The sequence below is a fragment of the Phodopus roborovskii genome, unplaced genomic scaffold (assembly GCF_943737965.1).
Source record: "Phodopus roborovskii unplaced genomic scaffold, PHOROB, whole genome shotgun sequence".
In the NCBI taxonomy this organism is placed as follows: Eukaryota; Metazoa; Chordata; class Mammalia; order Rodentia; family Cricetidae; genus Phodopus; species Phodopus roborovskii.
This window is the reverse complement of record NW_026126424.1, coordinates 3,071,458-3,093,025: the sequence shown is the minus strand read 5'-3', so window position 1 is coordinate 3,093,025 and position 21,568 is coordinate 3,071,458. Positions and strand designations below refer to the sequence as shown.

Sequence of the window (21,568 nt, the reverse complement as noted above, 5' to 3'; positions counted from 1 at the left end):
CCTTCACTTTACAAACTTGCATGATTGCTCAAAGGCCCAGGCATCATGCTAATGTCTTTCTTTCATCAGTCACACCCACCTTTCAGGCTAATTTTTGCCAAGTGTTTTGGCTTGGACCTTGCCTTCAGAATCTCACCCTAGAACAGTCCCTACCCGGAGATAAGCAAAATCTTTACATAGAATCTTTGGGAGTGTCTACATACATATCAATGCTAATCAACTACTCTAGCCCCTGTGATTGATGCAATACTCTGCTGGATTTCAACTCTATTTAGGTTTTTTCTTTTTTTGTTTTTGTTGGGGGGGGGCTGTCCTCATGTGGCCCAATATAGCCAGGAGTTTGCTCCTTAGCCAAAGATGACCTCAAACTCTTGATTCTCCTGCTTCTATATCCCAAATGTTGGAACTATAGGCATAGGTTATCATGCTAGTTCTATTATTTGTTTAAAAAAAAAAAGTGGGTCAGAGGTGGACTTCTCCATCTTTCTTTTAGAGTCAGGGTCCATTACTGAGCTCCTGATGCTCCCATTTTAGGCTCAAGTGGCACTAGGATTCTCCTGTGTCGGCCTCCAATGGTAGCCTTATAGGCACAAGCTACCCTGGCCAGCTTTTTGTAGGTTCCAGGAATCTGCACTCAAGGGGTCTCATGCTGAGCTTTCCCAACCCCACCTTGTTATGATAAAGCTCTGGTGAACCTTGGCGGATTCCATGGCAGGCAAGGGTGACCGAGGTTGGGGACAAACATTCCAGGCAGACACAGCTTAAGTGAGAAGTTTTATCAGAAAGGAGGGGGAAGGGGGAAAGAGAAAAGAAACACAGAGACAGAGGACAGAAGAGTATAGGTATTATGCCTGTCCGCCCCAGGGAAACAGTAGGAAAAGGGGGGGGGGGAATTAGGTGGTCTTCCTTTTAAAGGAGTCCCTGCACCAGCACGCTGACCAGGGTACTGCCTGAGTGCATTCTGCCAGGTGACAGGGGCAGACCCTCATAATGCCTGAATCCTCACACACCTTGCAGGGTTTGTTTTTCGAGACAGGGTTTCTCTGTATTGTTTTGGAGTCTGTCCTGGAACTCACTCTGTAGACCAGGCTGGCCTCGAACTCAAGACCCGCCTGCCTCTGCCTCCAGAGTGCTGGGATTAAAGGTGTGTGCCACCAGGTCTCTCTCTCTATCCCTCCTGGCTGACCCGAAACTCATTATTAGGCCAGGTTAGTCTCAAGCTCACCAAGATTCATGTACCAATGACTCCAGAGAGCATTGGGATTAAAGGCATAGCACCCCCTCCTCCGTTTTTATTTTATTATTATTATTATTATTATTATTATTATTATTATTATTATTATTATTTTGGATGGTGGAGGGGTGCCACTGTGAGGTAGACTGTCCTTGAATTTCTGGCAAATTTGTTGTTTGTTTTGGTTTGGTTTCTCGAGACAGGGTTCTCTGTGTAACTTTGGAGCCTGGCCTGGAACTCGCTTTGTAGACCAGGCTGGTATTGAACTCAGAGATCCGCCTGCCTCTGCCTCCCGAGTCCTGGAAATAAAGGCGTGCACCAACAACGCCCAGCTTCCTTACTTACAGAGATTTTTTTTTTTTTCCAGTTCCCACTTCCAAAGGCTAGAACTTTCTAAGTTTGATTAAGAGCTCTCTCTTCACACAAGTTGGTAGGTAGGGAAATACCTTCACAGAAGGCATTTTCTTTCTGGTCCTAATATACATCTTTAAACTAATCGGTTGTTAGCTGGGCCATAGTGGCACATGCTTTTAATCCCAGAATTACTGAAACAGAGGCAGGAGAATTTCTGAGTTTCACAGCCAGCCCGGACTGCGGAGGGAGTTCCAGGACAGCAAGGCTACACAGAGAAATCCCGTCTCGAGAAACCAAAAGTTGACCACTACGTTTTGTTTATGGCTGGATCCAAATATTATTAGGTACCTTATTGTCTCTCACTTCATTCACCCTTTTAGGAATAGGAAACTATCTTCCAGGAAAATATGAGGGGTGTATGGGAAAGCAAGGTTAAAAGGTATTGCTGTGAGCTGAGTGTTGGAGGGACTGCCAGGGCATTCACCCCTCTCCTACATTAATCTGTTCTTCCTAATTGCACAAGAATAAAGCAAAACATACAGATAAAGTTTTGGCAATAGACCAGTAGGCCTGATTCTGTATGCCAAACTCCTTCCCTCCTTTGTTCGCTAATAGCCTCCTCCATGTACTCAAACCCTCCATCTCACTCTTTGCCCTTCCACTTCCGCCTCCTAAATCACCCCAGACTTCCCAGGTCTTCAGCTTCGGCATCCCGTCTCCATGAGATCTAAAGGCTCCGCGGGTAACCTGGCCCCACTGTCAACGAGAGTCCACGCCCAAGTTGTCCCGTGGAGGTGTTTTCGGAGGGTACTGCGGGGTCGGGGAGGAAAGCTAGCCCGAAGTGATCCTCGCGTTCATTTGCCAGGAGTGCTCATGCGAGAGATCTGGCAGGTTTTACTATTTCCCAATTGTTTACTCGCCAAGCTTTCGGGTCCACGCGCCTCCCAGCTGAGCCTCGCACGCTGAACTTCATTCAAAGGCCAGGCAGGGCGGCCCACGAGGTTGCGAATGGGCTTGTGGATGACCTCCAGGCTACTTCCTCCCTCCTGGCGCCCTTCCCCCACTCCTCCAACCACCTTCTGGTAAACAAAACTGTCCCCCAGGGCGAGGGGAGGTCTTGCTCTTCTGCGCCCTCTCGCGCAAAGGGTTAATTTTTCCGATCGCACGAGGGGGAGGAGATTTCCCTGTAGACGAGTAAAAAGCGTGATGGACAAACGTGCGGGCACTAAGACCGCAAGGCATTCATTTCCTCCTACGGTGGATGCGGACGCCGGGAGGAGAGCCCCTGAGCCAGGAGCTGGGAGCTGAGGCGCAGGCAATGCTCAACCCTGGATGTAGCTGAGAGGCTGGGAGAGAGATCGGCCAAGGAGACTGACGGCGGGGCCATACCTAGGGGGGTGGGAGGGGGAAGCAGACAGGAGAGCACTCAAAATAAAAGGCTCTTTACAGATTCTTTTATTTTGTATAGAGAACACGTAGCGACTCCGAAGATCAGCCCCAATGAACATGTCAGTGTTGACTTTACAAGAATATGAATTCGAAAAGCAGTTCAACGAGAATGAAGCCATCCAATGGATGCAGGAAAACTGGTAGGTGATGCTTTTCGCCCGATACTGTTCCCGAGAGTGCTTTAATGTCGGTATTCCCGGTCAGAGCGTGAGAGGAGCGATGGATTGCCGGCAGCAGCCAGCAAGCAAATCGAGGAGTTCTCGGGTCTCATGTCTGCAGGAGTCTGAGGCTGCATGAAGCGTGCGGTTTGGGGGTGCTCTGTCTGAGCCGCGGCCACGCGGGCATCTTTGTGTAGATTATATAACGTAGAACATATAATATGTGTGCCTGGAACTATATAGGGAGACACGGGAGACACACTATAATCCAGATACCCCACCTGTGCTGTCTCCCGGCGTTCGCCTAGATTTGGGGGTTTTGCTTGGCCTCCTGCTACTGGGGCGTGCTAGGCAGTGGAGGGAGGACCCGGTCTCCGCTCCCTTTAACCCTCTCCGATCCACCTTCCTTTCCTATCTGGTCCTCTCCCCATCCCTCGTGTCCTTCCTTTCTCCTTGTAGTTCTCCCACTTCGCTGCCCTCTCCTGACTGCCGCCCCCCAGCCGTAGATGCCTGGGGTCCAGGATCCCTTCTCCACACAAATTACTTTCCGGTTTCTTAAAGACACCGAGGAAGAAGGGACAATGAAAACTGCAGTAAAAATGAATGAACCCGAGCAAGTGGAGCCACGCCATTATTAAGTTTCTGTGCAAAGGGAACGCCTTTTGTACACACTTCTCAGTGATGAGCAGTGATGAGCGGCAGGAGTTTGGACATTAGAAAAGCTCTCGCCAAAGAGTCGGGGGGTGGAGGGGCTCTTTCGCCAGAAGTTCAAATATGGGAAAACATTGTTTACTATGTTCCCTCCGTCAGTCTTTTGAAAAATCCCTGAGTGGGAGGCGATCCAGTGTCACCTTGCAATATTTAGCAAGGGAGGTCCCTCTTTCCCGTACACCGTGCTGTGCTGGTGGAGACGTTTCCCTCCCGTTTAGAGCAAGCCCTGCGGTCCCTCGCTGTGCTGCGGCTGGCCCTCGGGGGGCTTCCGGGCTCCGGGAGGTTCCACCGCCGCTGCCGCGTGCGAGGGCGCTCACGATCTGCCTTCCCTCCCTCCATTCATCAATCTGAAACTGGAGACGCTGGCGCGTCCGGGGCTGGGGCTGGTGGTTGCAGCCGGCAGCCGGGCGGTGCGGACGGCGGAGGCTGGGAGGGAGATCGGCTTCCTCGGCCCGGCCGATGGCTTGTGGCTCCCGCCCTTTCACGCCCACCCTTGGCCTTCAGCCTGCGAGTTGGGCCCTTGGGCGGTTTACGGCGGCGACCGGGCGGAGCCTGGCTCGGGGCGCACGGGTTGGGCTGCGGCATGGCGGCTGCCCGCGTGAGGCCCGAGCTCCAGGGCTTCTAGCTTGGTGCAGCTTGGTGCCGTGGCTGACGTCCTCTGGACGCCGAGGCCGAGGGTGCGAGCCTGGGTCTGGAGACTGGTAGCACCCGCGCAGTCTGGATCGCCCCGAAAGGGGGCGGTCATAGGGAGGCCAGGTCGCTGCGGGAAGCCCATCCCCTTCGGGCCCGCGTTCAAGGGTCCTAGAGGTGCATTTCCTCCTCCCTCTAGGGACTTACTTGAGGGTGGGGGGCGAGAACAGCTCCCTAGCCTGGGGCTTCTAGTCTAGAATTCTCTGAGGCCGTTTGTCACCACCGTCCCTTGCCGCACTGCTCTAGCCTCCCTTCCTCCTCCAGTAGCCGCGTTTTCCTACCATGTGTTAGCACTGGCTGCCGGCTGCATCCCGGCAGGGCCTGCCTTTCGGTGCCTCTGCCGGAGCTTGCCACTCTCTGAGTTTACTTGCACCACGGTAGTGAATGGTGTCTCTATTTGTCGTCGTCAGCACCCCCCCACACACACTACTTCCTGTGCCTGCCCCAGGATCGTTTCCCGCCTCTTTCTACAGATACTCAGTGACAGCAACTCTGTCAGAACCACACAGATTCTTGGACCTCAAGGACTTGAAAAATGACACAGATCACCTATTTTCCCGTTTAATGTTTGACCTATGTTACTTCTTAGCTCTTGACAGTCTCTTTTTTTTTCTGTCTTCTCTTTTTAGAGGTGGGTATTTACATGTGTGCCTGTGTCTGGCTCCTAGCACATCATGGGCTGATAAGGGCAAGGTTCTGCCCCCCCACTCCCTTGTTTCTGCAAAGTACCCAGCAGCATGCTTTATTCACGGCAGATGCTTGCTAAGTCCAGTGATTAAAATGCCCATTTTGCCACCAGTAGTACTTGTCCATATGCATGCTGCCAGGAGCTCAGCATGCTTGGCTTTTTGCGGTTTGAACCCTGCTCTAGTCACACTGGAGAATGGATGTATGCTCGTCCTGCCTTTATGATCTTTGACTTTATATTCTTGGATTGCACATTACAGTGGAAGGACCCTACCCCTTTGCTGATCCTAATCTCTTTAGCTTTCTACTTCACTATATTTCCTTCACAGCCTTATTTTAGAGCTCTTCTACCTGCTCTCTCAAGATAAACCCTAACAGACAAAATACCTTGAACACAATGAAGGATCCCCCACAAGTTGTCATTAGAAGAGAGTGCATGGTAAAGGCTTAGACCCACTTGAGAGGAGCGTGGATGGCTTGAAAATCTTCAAGGCTCATCTTAACTTGACCTGGTCACTTTGAATGCTTTATAAAGCATTCTGGAAGAAAACCATGTGGAGAAGCATCTGCCCTGTCTTTTGAGAACTTACTGGTGTAGCAGTTCTTTAAAAATCTCTTACACCTAGTCTAAACAAAGCCGGCTAATTGTAACAGTATCTCTACTGAGCACAGTGCAAGGGTATCTGAAGTCTTGGGGGCTTGCAGGTATGGTGCCTTGCATTGTAGTAGTCTTGAGTGTTGTAACTAGCATCGTTTAGAAGGACCCAGAATAAGGAATTGGTAAAACTTGCCCTATAGTGTTTACCTTAGCTCAGGCAGAATCCATTCTTAGAATGAGGCCTCAGGTTTTGGAGTGGAGTGTGTGTAGTAAACTCTTGGGCTAGACTGAGACAAGCTCATGAAATTTATTGCTGCCTTGAATGTTTAACCTGGTACTCATTGGCCTAGACAGGGAATATTGTAGGCTTTATTTTTGTAGTGAATAGCTTCATGTAGAGTAGACCGGACTGGCAATTTCACTGCAAAGTAGTGAGTGTATTCCGTTGGAAAATCACTCCCAGTCATAACTTGAAACTGCTTCCCAGTTAAAAATATTGTGGTGCTGAGGTAGAGGAAGAATGCCTTAGTTCTAAAACACATTTTTGAATCGCAGTTTTAGACCCTTGAGAGTCAACAGCATTGACTTAGAGACATTTTGTTCTTTTATGAGATGCCTGGCCTTTACCTGTTGTGCTCACTATTAAAAGCTGTCTCAGTTGGTAAATGCTGCTAGCTAGGGAACAGAGTCACCCAGCCGTCCTCCGCCTTGCTGGAAAGGAGACATAAACTTCATTGAGAAGGAAAGCAGGCTGTGCCTTCTCCCTTCTGCAGCCTGCCAGGTTTGTGCTAACGACCGGGATGCTAGTTGCTCTGGTTGTAATTGTCTGACCAATGATGACTATCTTCTGATGTCGGCTGACACGGTGTTCACCAATAGGAAAGCAGGAGGCCTGTGCTGACTGCTGTAACATTATGTATGTGGGGTGATGTCATCAAAGGGCTTGCCTAGAACCTCATGAAACCCTCCCCCTCTCCTGGCATCCTCACACATCCAGCTCTCAGAGCTTTGTATGTTTTCCTGACTTCCTCTCCTGTGGTGATTTCTAGAAGGCTTTTTTTTTTCCTTCACATTTTCTGTTCTGTATTCTAGGGTTGTAAGATGAAGTTTTAGGATGAGATACTATCCAGGAGGGGAAACATTTTTATTTTTACTGAAAGGGGAAAACTGACTTTTAAAAGGAGCTGCATGTCTCTACATTCTTTAGTATATGAAGTTTAAAACATAATGTGACATAGCCCTGTCAGGGTTCTAGACCATTATAAACCAGTGTTGGCTATTTACATGGTTTTGTTTGTGTGTTTTGTGTGTTTTGTTTGTTTGTTTCAAATTGATGGATTTGTGCTTTTTTTTTCCCCCTTCTGTGGTGGGAACTTAAGAGAGTTCTAGAATTTTTCCATGTGACTTGCTGTATTCCTCTGAGAGGAACCATGGCATCTGTGGGCATGGAACAGAATAGGCCAGAATTTTACTGATGAATTATTAATATGACAGGAAATGTGATTTGGGTTGCCCTTCTAGGAGAAAGTTGTGTCCATATTGATTCTGTATGCAGTTGCCACTTTGAGAATCGTAGCTCATGCTGACATGACTGGGAAGTCTAAGGAACTGACAGCCTTTCCAGTGAACTTCAGTGCACAGGGGTAGAGGTGTCACATACGATAAGAAAGATAAGGCTCCCACTTTTATAGACAAGAGAACCATAGTTATAGCTCAACACAGGAAGTAACAAAAGGATTGTGTGGGAACTTTGACCTGAACTTCCAAGTAGTCAGGTCTTTCTTTATGCAGGATTCCAGGGATGAAAGTCAGCTTAACACAGACCACGTTGTATTTTGTTATCTACCTATATGTTTGTGTGTGTTAGTATATAGGGGTGGGGGAGGGTTGTTTGTGGGTTGCATAAGACCTCCTTATCAGTTGGTGGTTTTGTGTTTCCAGAAATTTTCTGATTGCCTTTTCATTGCTGATTCTCAGGTTGTCATGCTACACGTTAGAATTTAACCCCAAAAGCCAACCCATTCCGTAGCCAACAGTTGCTTTTTATATTTCCTTGAAAGAAGACAGCCCAAGACAGTGGAAGAGCTACGGGGGGGGGGGGGGGGGGCCCTTCCAACACCTCAGGAGAAATAACCCACCCAGCTAGACATCAGCCAGCAAGGTACAATGACGATGTTCTATGTCAGTGATCCGAAATACATTAGGTCCACATACTTTTTGAAGTTAGTTATCCAGAGTGTCTTGTCTTGGTGGTTTTCCTAATCCTTCACATGTGGATGGGTGAACTGTGCTACTTTGCCTCAGAGCTTCCTTTGCTTGTCCCTGCCCTCAGGTCTGCCAGCTCCCATTTGTCTCCCAGTATCTTTGGTAGGTGAGCTCAGACAAGTTATCCATTACTACTATTCATGATTCTTTTTGGTTTTTTGAGACAGGGTTTCTTTGTGCAGTCCTGGTGGTCATTGAACTAGCTCTGGAGATCAGGCTGGCCTCTAACTCAACAGAGATCTACCTGCCTTGGCCTCCAGAGTGCTAGGATAAAAAGCCTGTGCTACCTACCACCGCCCAGTCCAGGGATGTTAGATGTGTGTGAAAGACATCAGCTGGGAGGCTAACTGGAGTGATGATGTCCAGGTGAAGGGCGGCCAGTGGTACTGAATGCTTTGAAGTTGTGATTTCGGGGCCCTGTTTGGGAGGCCTAATGAAAACAGTAAAGAGCTGATGAGAAGATTTCTCCCCCAAACTTGTTTTAATTCTATTTTGAGACTTCTGTTGAAGCCCCTGAGTACCTTGACTGGTCCAGAGTAGCAGGTAGCAGAGTGCAGAGAAACTGGGTTAGCTGTCCTTAAGAGGGTAAGAAGTTCAATAAAAGGCATTTTCAAGGAAAAATACCTTACACATCAATTTTGGCAATTTCCTGACAGCTTTGCATGCCTTGGTTGTAGAAGTTAAGGGTGTAGGAACGTCGACTAGGTTTCCTATGATTTGGTGGAAAGATGTTAATATCGGTTCCTTACTGAGTGCAGCATTGCTTTTAAGTATCCTGTCAGTATGACTTAGCTACCCTAAACATTCCTGTGGTTTTAGTCAATGATCTGCAAGTATCTCTTATGTTAATTTTCTTGTGTGGATCCTAAACACTTATAGCCAGAATAACTACAGAAAGCCCTTGTTCACCTAACTGAGTACAGTGAACATAAAGTCCTGTAAATACTTTAACTACTGCAAGTATTGCTTTCTGAATACCGCTTGTCCCAAGGTTTCAGCACATTTAAGGATATTTGAATAATAAGACCTTAACAATTTTCACCTGAAACACTGGCACAGAGATTTGGGACATAAATTTTGGTCTTTACAGTGATTGTGTCTTCCTCTTTGTGATGTCCACCTCTAGACCCCACAGGTTAGTGATGCTGGTGGCCATGCTTTCCTGGGCAGGTTTTACTTGCTGGTAATAGTCACTAGTCTGCAAATGTATAAACTAGGAACTTCCTGCGCTTAGGGGTCAGCGCTACAGTGTGAATGCTTAAAAAACACCTTGCTTGGATTTTGATCCTGAAACTTTTCCTGGTTCTAAAGCAACAAAAGTGCTTGTTATAGGAAATAAAAACTAAAAAATAGAACCAAGGGGAAAGACATCTTTAATTCCTAGAAGTGAACACTGCTCTTTCTATGTATTTTTCTCTATTCTCTTTCCAAGGCTTTTCTCCCGTTAAGGCATTTAATGATGCATGTGCCAGGCATTGCACTGGGCAGTTGGCATTTTCATAGTGCCTCGCCACACCTTTCTGTGTTGCTGTTTTTATCTTTACATAATTGTGTGTGTGTGTGTGTGTGTGTGTGTGTGTGTGTGTGTGTGTGTATTGCTAAAAAACTTTAACAGTAGTGGCTACTTAGTATTTTGTTGACTGGGTCTGTCTGCCCTGGATAGCTCTGGCTATTCTGGAACTCACTGTGTAGATCAGACAGGCCTTGAACTCACATCTACCTACCTCTGCCTCCTGAGTTCAGGGATTAAAGTTCATGTGCCACCACTGCCCAGATTAGATAAACTATTCTTAATTTATTGGATGTTATGTTTATAATAGTTTGTTATTAGGAATAATTCTCTGAACGCCTTTAGATTTAATCATTTTTATCCTATGAGTGTTTGCATGTATGTGCACCATGTGCATGCCTGGTACCCTCAGAAGTCAGAAAGAGGGTGTCCGCTCCCTGGAGCTACAGGTGTCTGTGAACCAGCACATGGGTGCTGGGAACTCGCTAAACTTGAGGTGATTACAAGAGTGGTAAGTGCTTTTGACCTCTCAGGCCGTTGCTCCAGTCCCAGGGTGATGACTGGCATCTTTCTATATTTACCTCTTTTGGGGAAATGTAAGTCCTAATTTAAAAGGTTGGGATATTTACAGTAGGATTGCTACCTAGAGAACTTGAATCACCTTGTTTCTCGGGCAAGGATAGGCAGTATTTAGATTTGTAACAGTGAAGGTAATTTCATGTAAAAATCTTGAATAAGTTGGTAAGAAGTGGATGATATCCCATTGTTTTAATTTCTACTTTATGGTCTCCAGAGAGATTTGGTTTCTGTTTGTTTTCCTAAATTACTACCCCTGTCTTTGTCTACCCAGCTGGTTGCATTACCATGGGATGCATTAGGGAGTTGAGCTATTTTGTCTAGCTTGACTTCATATTTTCTTCTCTGGGAGGATTAGTATGCCTCTACTGCACCAGTTACATAGTTGAGCAGATTAGAAACCAGTTTAGTGGCTGGTTAGTGGCAGAGACAGGCAGAGCTCTGAGTTCAAGGCCAGACTGGTTTACATAGTAAGTTATAGGATATAGTAAGACTGTTTTGAGAAAGAAAGAAAGAACGAAAGAAAGAAAAAAAAAAACCATTGTAGTATTTGCAGTAAAGATATACAGTTCAAACATCTGTGCTTGTCGGCATGGTAACCCATGGGTCAGCAGCCCCAGGAAGAAGGGCATTGGGTTCATCCTGATAGAGACAGGTTGTGCATTTCCTTAACTTCCTGCCAGTTTCTGACTTTTCTTACTGCTGCACTTACTTTTCAGGTTTAAATGGGTGTGGCGCTGAGCACTTGCCATGGCAGGATAGTGTAGTGGTGCCCGCAGACTGGATTCAGGGTGGCTGGGTTCAGGGTCTTGCTCCACCTGGTAGAAGCTGGGTGATCTTTGCTTTGGTTCTCTCCAAGCTGGGGATGTTCTTGCTGCTCTCCTTTGGCTTCCAGTTGGGAAAGGTGATGGAACAAAGTCAGCCATCTCTAGGCTGTAAGGATTAAACAAGACCAAGTGTGTTTGGTCTCTCTAATTTTTATGACACTCCTACAGTCACCTTCACTATTAGCTGTGTGGAATTCAGGAGAGAAGAGGGGGTCCCTGTGGGATCAGAATGCAGCATCTGAGCTAACTCTGGTTGCCTCTGTGTCAACCCTACAAAATGACCAGTTCCTGTGGCTAGGTCCTGAGAGAGAGGAGGCAGTATGGCTTCAGCTCCACCTGGATGAAATCCATAATCCACTTTGAAAGACCTTGGCAAGAGCAAACATTGCTAATACACATTGCTATGCACATTTTGAGACACTTTTTGAGAAGCTGTGCTTTTTCTGCAGCCGTCACACCCAGTGAACAGTATGAAGGACAGACAGACAGCCTAGCAATAGACACTGGTTGCTAATATATTTAGGACCAGGAATTACCTCAGTCAGTTACTCATGAAATGCATGAAGTCAGCCTCTCTGCATGTTACACCAATAATAAAATTGTTCTGCCAGTCAGTGCAATGGTGGTACATGAACTATTTTGTCATTGTTCAAAGAATCTTTTATTTTGGTGGCAGAGGCCTGACTGTGTAACTAATGGACTTAACATTTGACAATGTCCCTTATTAGTTTCTCTTACTGTTGAGCTACGGTAAAGGGACAAGGGGGTGTTTATTTGTCTGCTTGTTCAGGCAGGGCCTTGCTAGATGGACCGAAGTGGAGGCCTCAGGCTTGCCTTGCAGCTAAAGGAGACCAGAGGTGAAACAAGTGTAATGGAATTCTTAGGTTATCAGAAGCTTGTTCCTGTAGGCTGCTACCCGGTGATTGCCTTTTCAGATCTGGTATCTGAAATCCTTGAGACTTACCTTAATATGCAGTGAAACAATTCTTCGTTCTTTACAAACACACACCCCATTATCAGACTCATGGATGCTTGGCAAGTGCTGTGTCCCTAAACTATATCACCAGCAGTGCTTTATTCTTATTCATTCATTCATTCATTTATTTATTTGTTTGAGACAGGGTTTCTCTGTGTGGCTTTGGAGACTATTCTGGAACTAGCTCTGTAGACCAGGCTGGCCTTGAACTCACAGAGATCCGCCTGCCTCTGCCTCCTGAGTGCTGGGATTCAAGGTGTGCCGCTGCCACCTGGCTTATAGACATTTTTAAAAATAAAAAAATTGAGCGTCTTTGGGTTTGAACAATTAAATTCTTTTTATTAGGGTACAACTAAGAAATTTATTGAGGCTTTTGAAAATTTGGCAGTGCTACATTCAAGTGAGGGAGCCTGTGTTAGAGCCTTGCTTGGAGGAAGGGGTGAAGACCATTCAGAAACTCCCACTATATATGAAATTCTAGAAAATGCAGGCACCCTCGCATCAATGAACCAACCACCAGGGTTGTGTTCATTTGTAGTTGGTGTTTTTTTTTTTTTTTTTTTACCCACCAAGGGCAGGTTTCTCTGTGTAGCCCTGGATGCCCTGGAACTCATTCTGTAGACTAGTCAGCAGTTCAGCAATTCCAGTTCAGCAATCCACCTGCTTCTGCTTCCTGAGCGCTAAGACTGAAGACGAGCGCCACCACTGTCCTCATGAGTGGGTGTCCTTATGTTCAGCATTCCTATCTGGAACTGTATTTTGTGATCACTGTCCTTATGAGTTGGTGTCCTTATGTTCAGCATTCCTATCTGGAACTGTATTTTGTGACTCCTTCCTGCCTATGTGATGGTAAGTAACTCTTTGTTGGCACCTGGTTGTTCTCTGGGTCTCTAAAATTACTGAAGTATTTTTGTTCTGATTAGAAAGAGCATAATGTATGTTTTCACTCTTTCGTTGGATATCTGGGCCCTACTTACCTGGGTCCCTGTTCCCCCCCACCCCCTCACTCCTATAGGCAAGGCACCTTCTCCAGTCTACGGGCATCCTCTCAGTGCAATTGACACGTCTGTGGAGGGCCTCAGACAGGTCTGTCCTTAGTAAAGTTACCTGTCAAAATCTATTGTTCCTGTGGTTTACTCTCACTTGCTTCATAAAAAGATTACTGTTTCTCTGCTAAGTCTGCCCACTACGGTATTTATCAGTAGTTACACGCATTTGTGTATTGACTGGAAGAATGGATATGTAGATCAATGCCCAGGGCTCTCGTCCAAGTTCAGATGTGTAATCTGATACATCTCTTTACGGAGTTGTGGAAGACTGTTCAGTGTCTTGAAAAAGCATGCCTTAATTGTGTCAGCAGGTCTTATTCTTAAGAGGAAAAAAACATCAGTGTGGCATAACTGACTTTTAAGGAACACTTGCTAATTTGGGGGACCTCTCTAGGTATGTGAGCTATCCACTCCACTCAGAAAGAAGTGGCATTTTAGAAAGGAGTTCCCTGGGGCTGCAGAGATGGCCCAGTGGTTGGGGAGCAACGACTGTTCTCCCAGAGGACCCAGGTTCAGTTCGCAGCACCCACATGGCAGCTCACAGCTGTCTGCAACTCCTGTTGCAGGAGATCTGATGCCCTCATTCAGGTAAAACACCAATATACATAAAATAAAAATAAACTATTAAAAACAAAGGCGTCCTCTGGAATTGAGTGTGGAATCGAACAGGCTGGGGAAAGACTGGGGGAGAGACCAGAATAAAATGTAATTGTATAAAGATGCTGAATGTCAGTTACTATTTTTCATTGTGGGTACTATTTCCTGTAGTCTGGATTACATTGTAGGTATGTGTATGAGTCCAGAGGTCATATCCTTACTGTTATGCTCAGAATTAGGATTTTTGTTTTTGTTTTTCAAGATCGCTTTTGTAAGGATGCAGGCATTGTTCTGGCCTGCCCCTGTCACCTGGCAGAATGCACTCCAGGTCAGCCCAGGGTTCCATGGCTACGTGGTCTGCATGAAGGTGCAAAGGACCCTTTAGAGAAGAAAGACCCCGCCCACTTTCTTCCCTGCTATTTCCCCTGGGGCCGGCAGGCTTGTCCTATTTCCTGCTTGTGTCCTTCTCTGTCTCTGTGTCTCTTTATCCCTCCTCCTTTTCCCTTTCTAATAAAACTTGTCATTTAAGCTCTGTCTGCTTACCATGAAATTCCACAAGGTTCCCCACACACATTTTAATAACAGGTTTCTCTGTGTAACTGTTCTGGAACTCACTCTGTAAACCATGCTGGCCTCGCTCATAGAGATCTGCCTGTCTCTGCCTCCTGAGTGCTGGGACTAGAGTCGTGGGCCACCACCACCACCAGACAAATGAATATATTTCTAATAAAATTAGAATTAAGGCCAACATACAGGTGACCGGAGAAGCAGCCTGAGAGGATGATGAATTGTAATCTTAATCCCACCGAACATGCTTTCTTGGGTTAGGGTTAGGGGTTAGGGTAGAGCGCAAACATAGTTTCCTATTATACTCAAAGTCTTTCTAGTAATAAATTATGTGGTCATTTTATTTATTTACCTAATAGGAATGGACCATATTCTTTAAGAGACAAGGTTAAAAGACATTAACCTTAATATTTTTATGCACAGACTCGGGAATGGATCTAGTGGGGCTAGGGCTCCCTACGGATAGAATTATCTAATCTAATAGAGAAGAAAGATTATACATAAACTTCTCCCTAGAGAGAAAGAATGAATAGCATAATTGGCTGAGGGACCTTGTGGCACCTGGAAACATGCTGCACATGTCCCTGGGATACCTCTAGCAAATACATCTCATGCTGAAGGGCACTCAGGCTAGATTTAGGGAAACTAAAAGGATCTTTTTGCTGAAATTAGGGTTGTTAGCAGTCATTGTGTCCCAGGGTATGGGTTCAGGGACCCAGTGTGTGTCATCTGGGTGGAGCAATGTGGTCCATTTTCCTCACAGCACTGCTTGGTGGAGCAGGTTATCCTAGGCAGGAGAGATGGAGTATCACTTCTGCATGTACAGATAGTTAAGGTTTATTGGTTTTGTTTTCCATCTTCCTTATCTTGTAGTTGGCAACTTAGCCAGGATCTATGAAGTTACTCTAGGCCCACAGCCACCTGTTAGTAATGGTCGTTCTGTGTCTACTGGTCATGCCAAAACACAAGATGGATGAGGAGAGGCATTCTAGATACAAAACTGTTCTAAGTCCTCTGGATGTGGCTTTTATAAACCTCTGTAAAGGAGTCAGTAATACTCGGGGTTCTTCTATTTCTAAATTTAGATGAAAAGTATCATTAAATTCTAGACTGAGTTAAATCCTTCTGAATGTAGAAAACAAACTGTAGATTAGAAAAGTAGAATTCTGTTTCAGTGTAGATTTTTGTTTGTTTTGTTCTGTTTTTGTTTTCGAGACAGGGTTTCTCTGTATTGCTTTGGAGCCTGTCCTGGAACTAGCTCTGTAGAGGAGGCTGACCTTGAACTCACAGAGATCCCACCTACCTCTGCTTCCCCAGTGCTGGGACTGAAGGCTTGCGCCACCAACGCCTGGCCAGTATAGATTTGTTTGAAAATAAATGCTGTGAAGAATCAGTATTAAGGCGAATTAGTAAGCTAATGATTCATACACTGGTTGAATTAAGATGATTAATGTTTTAGGCATATTAGACTTGCTTTTTTAGAACAACATTAAAACACTGTTTTCTCACAAGATAATTTATCCTACAGTACTTTAATCACTTAATCTGCTCAACATTGTGACTCTTTTGTGTTAGAAAAGAGGGCAGGATTCTCTTTCAAGTAATTTTTAAGAGGAACATTTTATTATAGAAAGACAAAAATTCTTTTTTTCTTTTTTTGGTTTTAGAAGTAGGATTTCTCTGTAGCTCTGGCCATCCTGACATTCCATCTGTAGACCAGGCTAGCCTTGAACTGAGCTCCTCCTGCCTGTCTCCCAAGTGCTGGGATTCCAGGTGTGAGCCACAACTTCCTGGAAGAAATTCATTAACAGCTACCCTGAAATAATAGATCATAGAAATTTATTCATCGCTTCATATTTATAGCCACTAACTTTTACATTTGTCATCATTAAAACTGCCACTTAATAAATGTACAGCGTTCTGACTAGAACAATTTCGGAGTAAGTAGGTACAACTAACTCCCAGTGGGAAAGAAAAACCATGTGCTCTGCATCAAGCTCTTTAGAGCCTTCCGCCCACATTTTAAAAGTTGTCTATTTGTCTTGTTTGAGACACTGCTGGAACTCCCTCTGTAGACCAGGCTAGCCTCCATGCTTTGTTTAAATTCGAAGTTTCTTTAAAATCCATCAGCACTTTTTCTCATTAATAGTTACATACACGTCTCTGTGTGTGTGTTCCTGAATACACAGAGACAACCTGCTCAGTCTGTACAATGTTACTTGTGTGTTTTCAGCGCTAACAGTTTGTAGACAATTGATATGTTGTTCCCAGGGAAGACCTGTGTCTCCCACTCTTGAGCATCTCTTCAGTTGCCTGCACTTCCTGGGTTTTTACAATCACCATATACTAAGATTAAGCTTATTTCATTTTAAAAATAAACTTCCATGTTAATGCTGGATATGAAAAAATGAACTTCCATGTTGATGCTGGGTATGATGAGTATTGTGATTAAAAAGAAATCTCACTACTGATGGGGCTTATTCTGGATCTACCAAGTGTGGACAAGGAGGTCCAGTTTAACTGTTCAGTGTGGAAGAGTTTGGCACAGGGTCCTCAGGACTGGCCTTAGCGTCTTGGAGTTCCGTGTTATTTCCTGTAGCAAGCTTAAGGTGTTGCTGATTTTCTTTTTTTTTTTTTTTTTTTTTTTTAATTTGCATTACAAGGATGAAATAACACACCCAGTATGGAAAGCTCCACTGGTCAAACCATGTTCTTTAGAATTATTCTGAATAAGGAAGCCCAGCCCCGGGTCTATGAGTGAGTTTATCATCTGACTAAAGCACTTGTGGGGAATTACTCTTCTCCACAAGCGACTAGGCCCAGCTGAAGCTGCAAGGTCAGGGACTTAGAAGCTGTGGGACTGAACGTATCCTGCTGTGTCTCAATGAGTACAGGCAATACCAAGTAGGACTAAGTCTACTCAGTGGCAGGAGCTGGGTCTCCTCTGCATTTCCAGTTTATTTTGTCTGGGTGTGCTGTGACAGACCCTGTGTTTTACTTTTGGGGTGCGGGGTTCAAGACAGGGTTTCTCTGTAGTTCTGGAGCCTGTCCTGGAACTAGCTCTTGTAGACCAGGCTGGTCTCAACTCACAGAGTTCCACCTGCCTCCAGCCCAAGTGCTGGGACTAAAGGCATGTGCTACCCCCACTCCCCCATCCTGTGTTTTCTTTAGGTAGTTAACAGTGTAAGAGCTCCATACGTCTTGTTGATGCACAGCTAACTGGGACATTTGCAGTGCAGCGCTTTTCTGAAAGAGTTATAAGTTACGTTTTCATTGGTCTCCGGCCAGACCGCCAGTAGCTTGCCAGTTGTCTTCCATATTATATTACTATTTTTTGTCCTTTATGTGAAGATAATATGCTTTATTTTTTTCCTAAGTGTTCAGATGGCCTTAACTACTCGATACATATACCCAACTTTCTGAAATCAAAACTTCCAAGCTTATTTATGTGTGTACATTGCTTTACCTTGTCTATTACATTTTGTGAGGACTAGAATTATGGAGTTGGACACAACATTTTTTTTTTCCTGTTTTAGTGTAAGCGGTACTAGGTTTTAAATTGGTGGAACAAAGATATGTGTTGTCTCAGAAAAAATTTTGCATTATTTTATGTGTTTGGGTGTTTTGCCTGTGTGCATGTCTGTGTACCACGTGTGTGCCTGGTGCCCTCCGGCTAGTAAGATCCCTTGGGACTGAAATTACCCATGGTTGGTTGTGAGCCACCATGTAGATTCTGGGAATGGAGGGCTGACCCTCTGCAAGAGCGGCTGGTGTTCTTAGCCACTGAACCATCTCGCTGTGCCAGTTTTAAAAGGAATAAACTATTATTTAATACTTTTTGAAAAAGAAAAAATGTTGCCTCCAAAATAGTGTTTGCATTTTAATATTTAAAACATCCAGTCCTTTTGTTTGTGTTTTTAGATAGGGTCTCTCTCTCTTCTCTCTCTCCTCTCTCTCTCTCTCTCTCTGTTTAACCTTGGCTGGCCTTGAATTTAGGGCTGTTTTGCCAGCTGCCTCCTGGGGCTGGGATTTAAGGTGTGTATGTACCTACCTCCACAGGCAAGCACTACAACCAGACCCATCTTTGTTTTGAAACAAATGTTATCAGGGTCATTATCTTATCTTCTCTACAACTTTTTTGTTTGTTTGCCTCTGTGTTTGTCCTTAGAGACAAGCTTGCTGCCTAGCCTTGACGCCCATGGTATTCACTGTATAGACCAGGCTGGCCTCACAGCCTTACACGTCTGGTAGCCCTGGGATTATTGGGTATTTACTACACCAAACAGTAAATGGAAATGTTTCTTTAACCTAGATGACACATGCAAACTTGGCACACTGCTTGTAATTAGAGTGAGATTTTTGTTTGTTTGTTTTTTTTTTTTTTTTCTGTCTTTCTTAAAAAAGAAAAGTAAGAGCTTTAAAAGACATTGGAGATTCTCAGAATGCTAGTATTTCAACCGTTCTACCTCTGGGCTGGGGATGTAATTCAGTAGAGTTATTGCTTCCTTAGTCTGAACAGAGCCCTGGGTTCAGTCTTTGGGACTACATAACTCAGGGTGTCAGAGGCAGGAGGACCAAATGTTTATCTTCAGCTACTAGCAACTTCAAGGCTGGCCTGCTGTGTGAGACCAAACAAACAAAACAACATCCCCCACCCCACCTCCACTATTTTTCTTTTTTAAACCCTGATCACTGGAGTACAAATCTTGTTAATGTGAGAGCCAGTCACAGATGCTTGCTGCTGGTTGTGGCATCTTGGGAAGTTTTCTTTCAAGACCTCCACTCAGGTGAAGCCTGGATTCTTGACCTTGACTCGAAAAAGACTTGCTTGGCATTTCAGTGTCCTTTGTTTTTATTTTGAGTCTCATTGTATAGCCTTCAAAGGCCTGGCACTCAGATATGCCAATCTCTGCTTACAGTGATGGGATTAAAGGCATGCATACGACACCCAGCACATTTCAGTATCTTTTTGGTGCATGTGGTAGGGAGTGTTTTGAGACCAGGTTTCTCTGTATAGCCCTGGCTCTTCCGGAATTTGCTCCCTGACCAGGCTGGCCTCGAACTCTGATCCACCTGCCTCTTGTCTCTGGAGTACTGGGATTGAAGGTGTATACCACCTCTGCCTGGCTTCAGTGTCTTGTACATGTGATGTTGGTGGCTTCTGGAATTACATCGCTCGAAATGTGTTTAAGGAAAAGTAAGTGTGTGTGTGTGTGTGTGTGTGTGTGTGTGTGTGTGTGTGTGGTGCCATTTTGCCATGCCTTTTTAAGTAAATGTGATCCTAGGCTGGTTTTTAAGGTATACCAGATAGGAGTACAGTTTGAGGAAATAATAAAGATGAAAACAGTCAAGCTCTTAGTGTAAGTCACAAGGAGGTTAAGAAACACTGAGACTATAAACAAAGTTCCCAGTCGGAGATTTTTTTTTCAGGAATTTCCAGTTTATAGCTAGGGAAGGAGTAAGGTTCAAGTTTGTATATTCTGAGACCTTAAACACACCTGAGTCAGTGTACTTTGACATTTGTATTTGAAATATCTTTTTATAAAAGCAGGGGTATTATCTCTATGTAGGCAACGTTCCTGAGAGTTTTCTAAGTTGTCAAAATTTGTGGCTCCTAGCTGTCTTTAACCAGACACCAGGCGTGAGGGGCTTCTTTGCCCCACCTAAGTCCCCTCAATTTCCCTCGTCTTCCTCACCTCTTTCTCATCTTCATAACTCTTTCCTGTGATATGTCCTCCTTGGTGATTATTTCTCAGTTTCCTGTGCAGAACGTGTTTGCTGTAATTAACAACTCTAGAGCTCTTTGACCGTAGTAAGGCTCAGGACATAAAGATGGTTAATCATTTTACATCATCATAACCCAGTTGTTCACTGTTTTATCACGACAAGTTCTAGGTTCTATCTAAATTGCTGTTGTGTGAACTTTCCCCTACAGGCAGTTTTTCTAGGTAGTTAGTTACAGGTGGCTGCTATAATGTATTGCCACGGTTTCTTCCAGCTTCCAAGCTGAAGCGAGGGAATCAGGAAGTAGTTATTTCTAATTCTCTCCTTTCTCAAAGAGAAACTTGAGCCTGACATCTTTTTGTCATATTTGTTTGTTTGTGTTGTATACGTATGCACACATGTATGTGGAGGTCAGAGTTGTTCCACCATGTGTGTCCTGGGGCCCAAACAGTTCAGATCATCAGCCTTGCTTGGTGGCAAACTCTTTTGCTGAGCCATGTCACCAGGCCCTTAATTTGTTCATATTCACTTATACCAGGCTTTGCTCTTATTACAGAACTCTCATCCCTGCCAAACCTAGGTCACAGGTCTCCCTTTTAGACCCAGCACTGGCAAAGAGACTGGGGTTTCTTTGCACACCCTTAACAAACAAAGCCATTGGCCCCGAAATGCTTTAAATACCGGCAGTGTCTTTGTGTTAGCACGGGGAGGCACGTGGAAGGTGAACTTTGACCATGCTAGTTAGAGTATCCACTCTGAGAAAAAAGAAAGGATCTTTACGACTCAAATAAATTCTATTCATCTTGTGCTTTTTACAAAATACGCTTAAGAACGTGGGAGCATTGTGTTATTAATGATCTTAAATGTGAATTACTCTTTAATCTCTAAAAATAGAGCTGTAAGTACTGCCTTCCTAATGGAAGCCGGAGAAAACTACTTCAACACTGAATTCAGCCCTTCTGTATTGCTGGAACAGGAACCATTTCTGCATTCCAAAAGATGCCAACCTGCGTTCCCTTGAAGAAGTAATTGTAAAGTTGGACTTGCTTTTTTTTTTAAAATTCCATTCACCTTTGTTGCAGTAGGGATTAAAGGTGAAATTGAACCACTTCAAAAACAGATTTTTTTTTTTTTTTTTTTTTTTTTTTTTTTAAATCTGGGCAGAGGGTTTTGTAACCTGGAATTCCCCACCCCCTTCTTTTGTTTAAATCCGTATCAAATATTTCTGTTACAGTGTTAGTTAACGTGCCACTTGTCTTGGTATATAACAGTGTATGATTTTTAAAAAGCAAAGTATAAGTGGATGACTACTGTCAAGTCTGAGGTGTGGAGCCCAAGGGGACACTGAGATGGATTTGGGGATAATGGAGTTTACTGGAAGAATTATTCATGCTGTGGACAGATACACAGATGGTGGCAGCATGCCAGGGTCTGTGAGGAAAGAGTTCAGGTTTTATCATCAGATCCTGTGTGCCAGGGTCTCTGAACAGAGGAATCTGAGCCCACATTGCAGAAGTGGGGTCTCTTGATATGTTTCAGAGGGGATGGGGAGGGGCCTTCACAGTACAAAGCCTTTATACAGCCAGACTCCGATTC

General features: G+C 44.8%; 1 protein-coding gene across 1 annotated transcript in view; it reads left to right on the top strand.

Annotated features, from left to right (window-relative positions):
• Nucleotides 1-3,029: 3,029 nt before the first annotated feature.
• Elovl6 (ELOVL fatty acid elongase 6) overlaps nucleotides 3,030-21,568 on the top strand; it is a 101,434-nt gene continuing 82,895 nt past the window's right edge. The window contains exon 1 of the mRNA XM_051185525.1: nucleotides 3,030-3,177. Within this exon, the coding sequence (XP_051041482.1) occupies nucleotides 3,089-3,177 (89 nt within the window). The 5' untranslated portion in view covers nucleotides 3,030-3,088. The remainder of the gene's footprint in view (nucleotides 3,178-21,568) is intronic.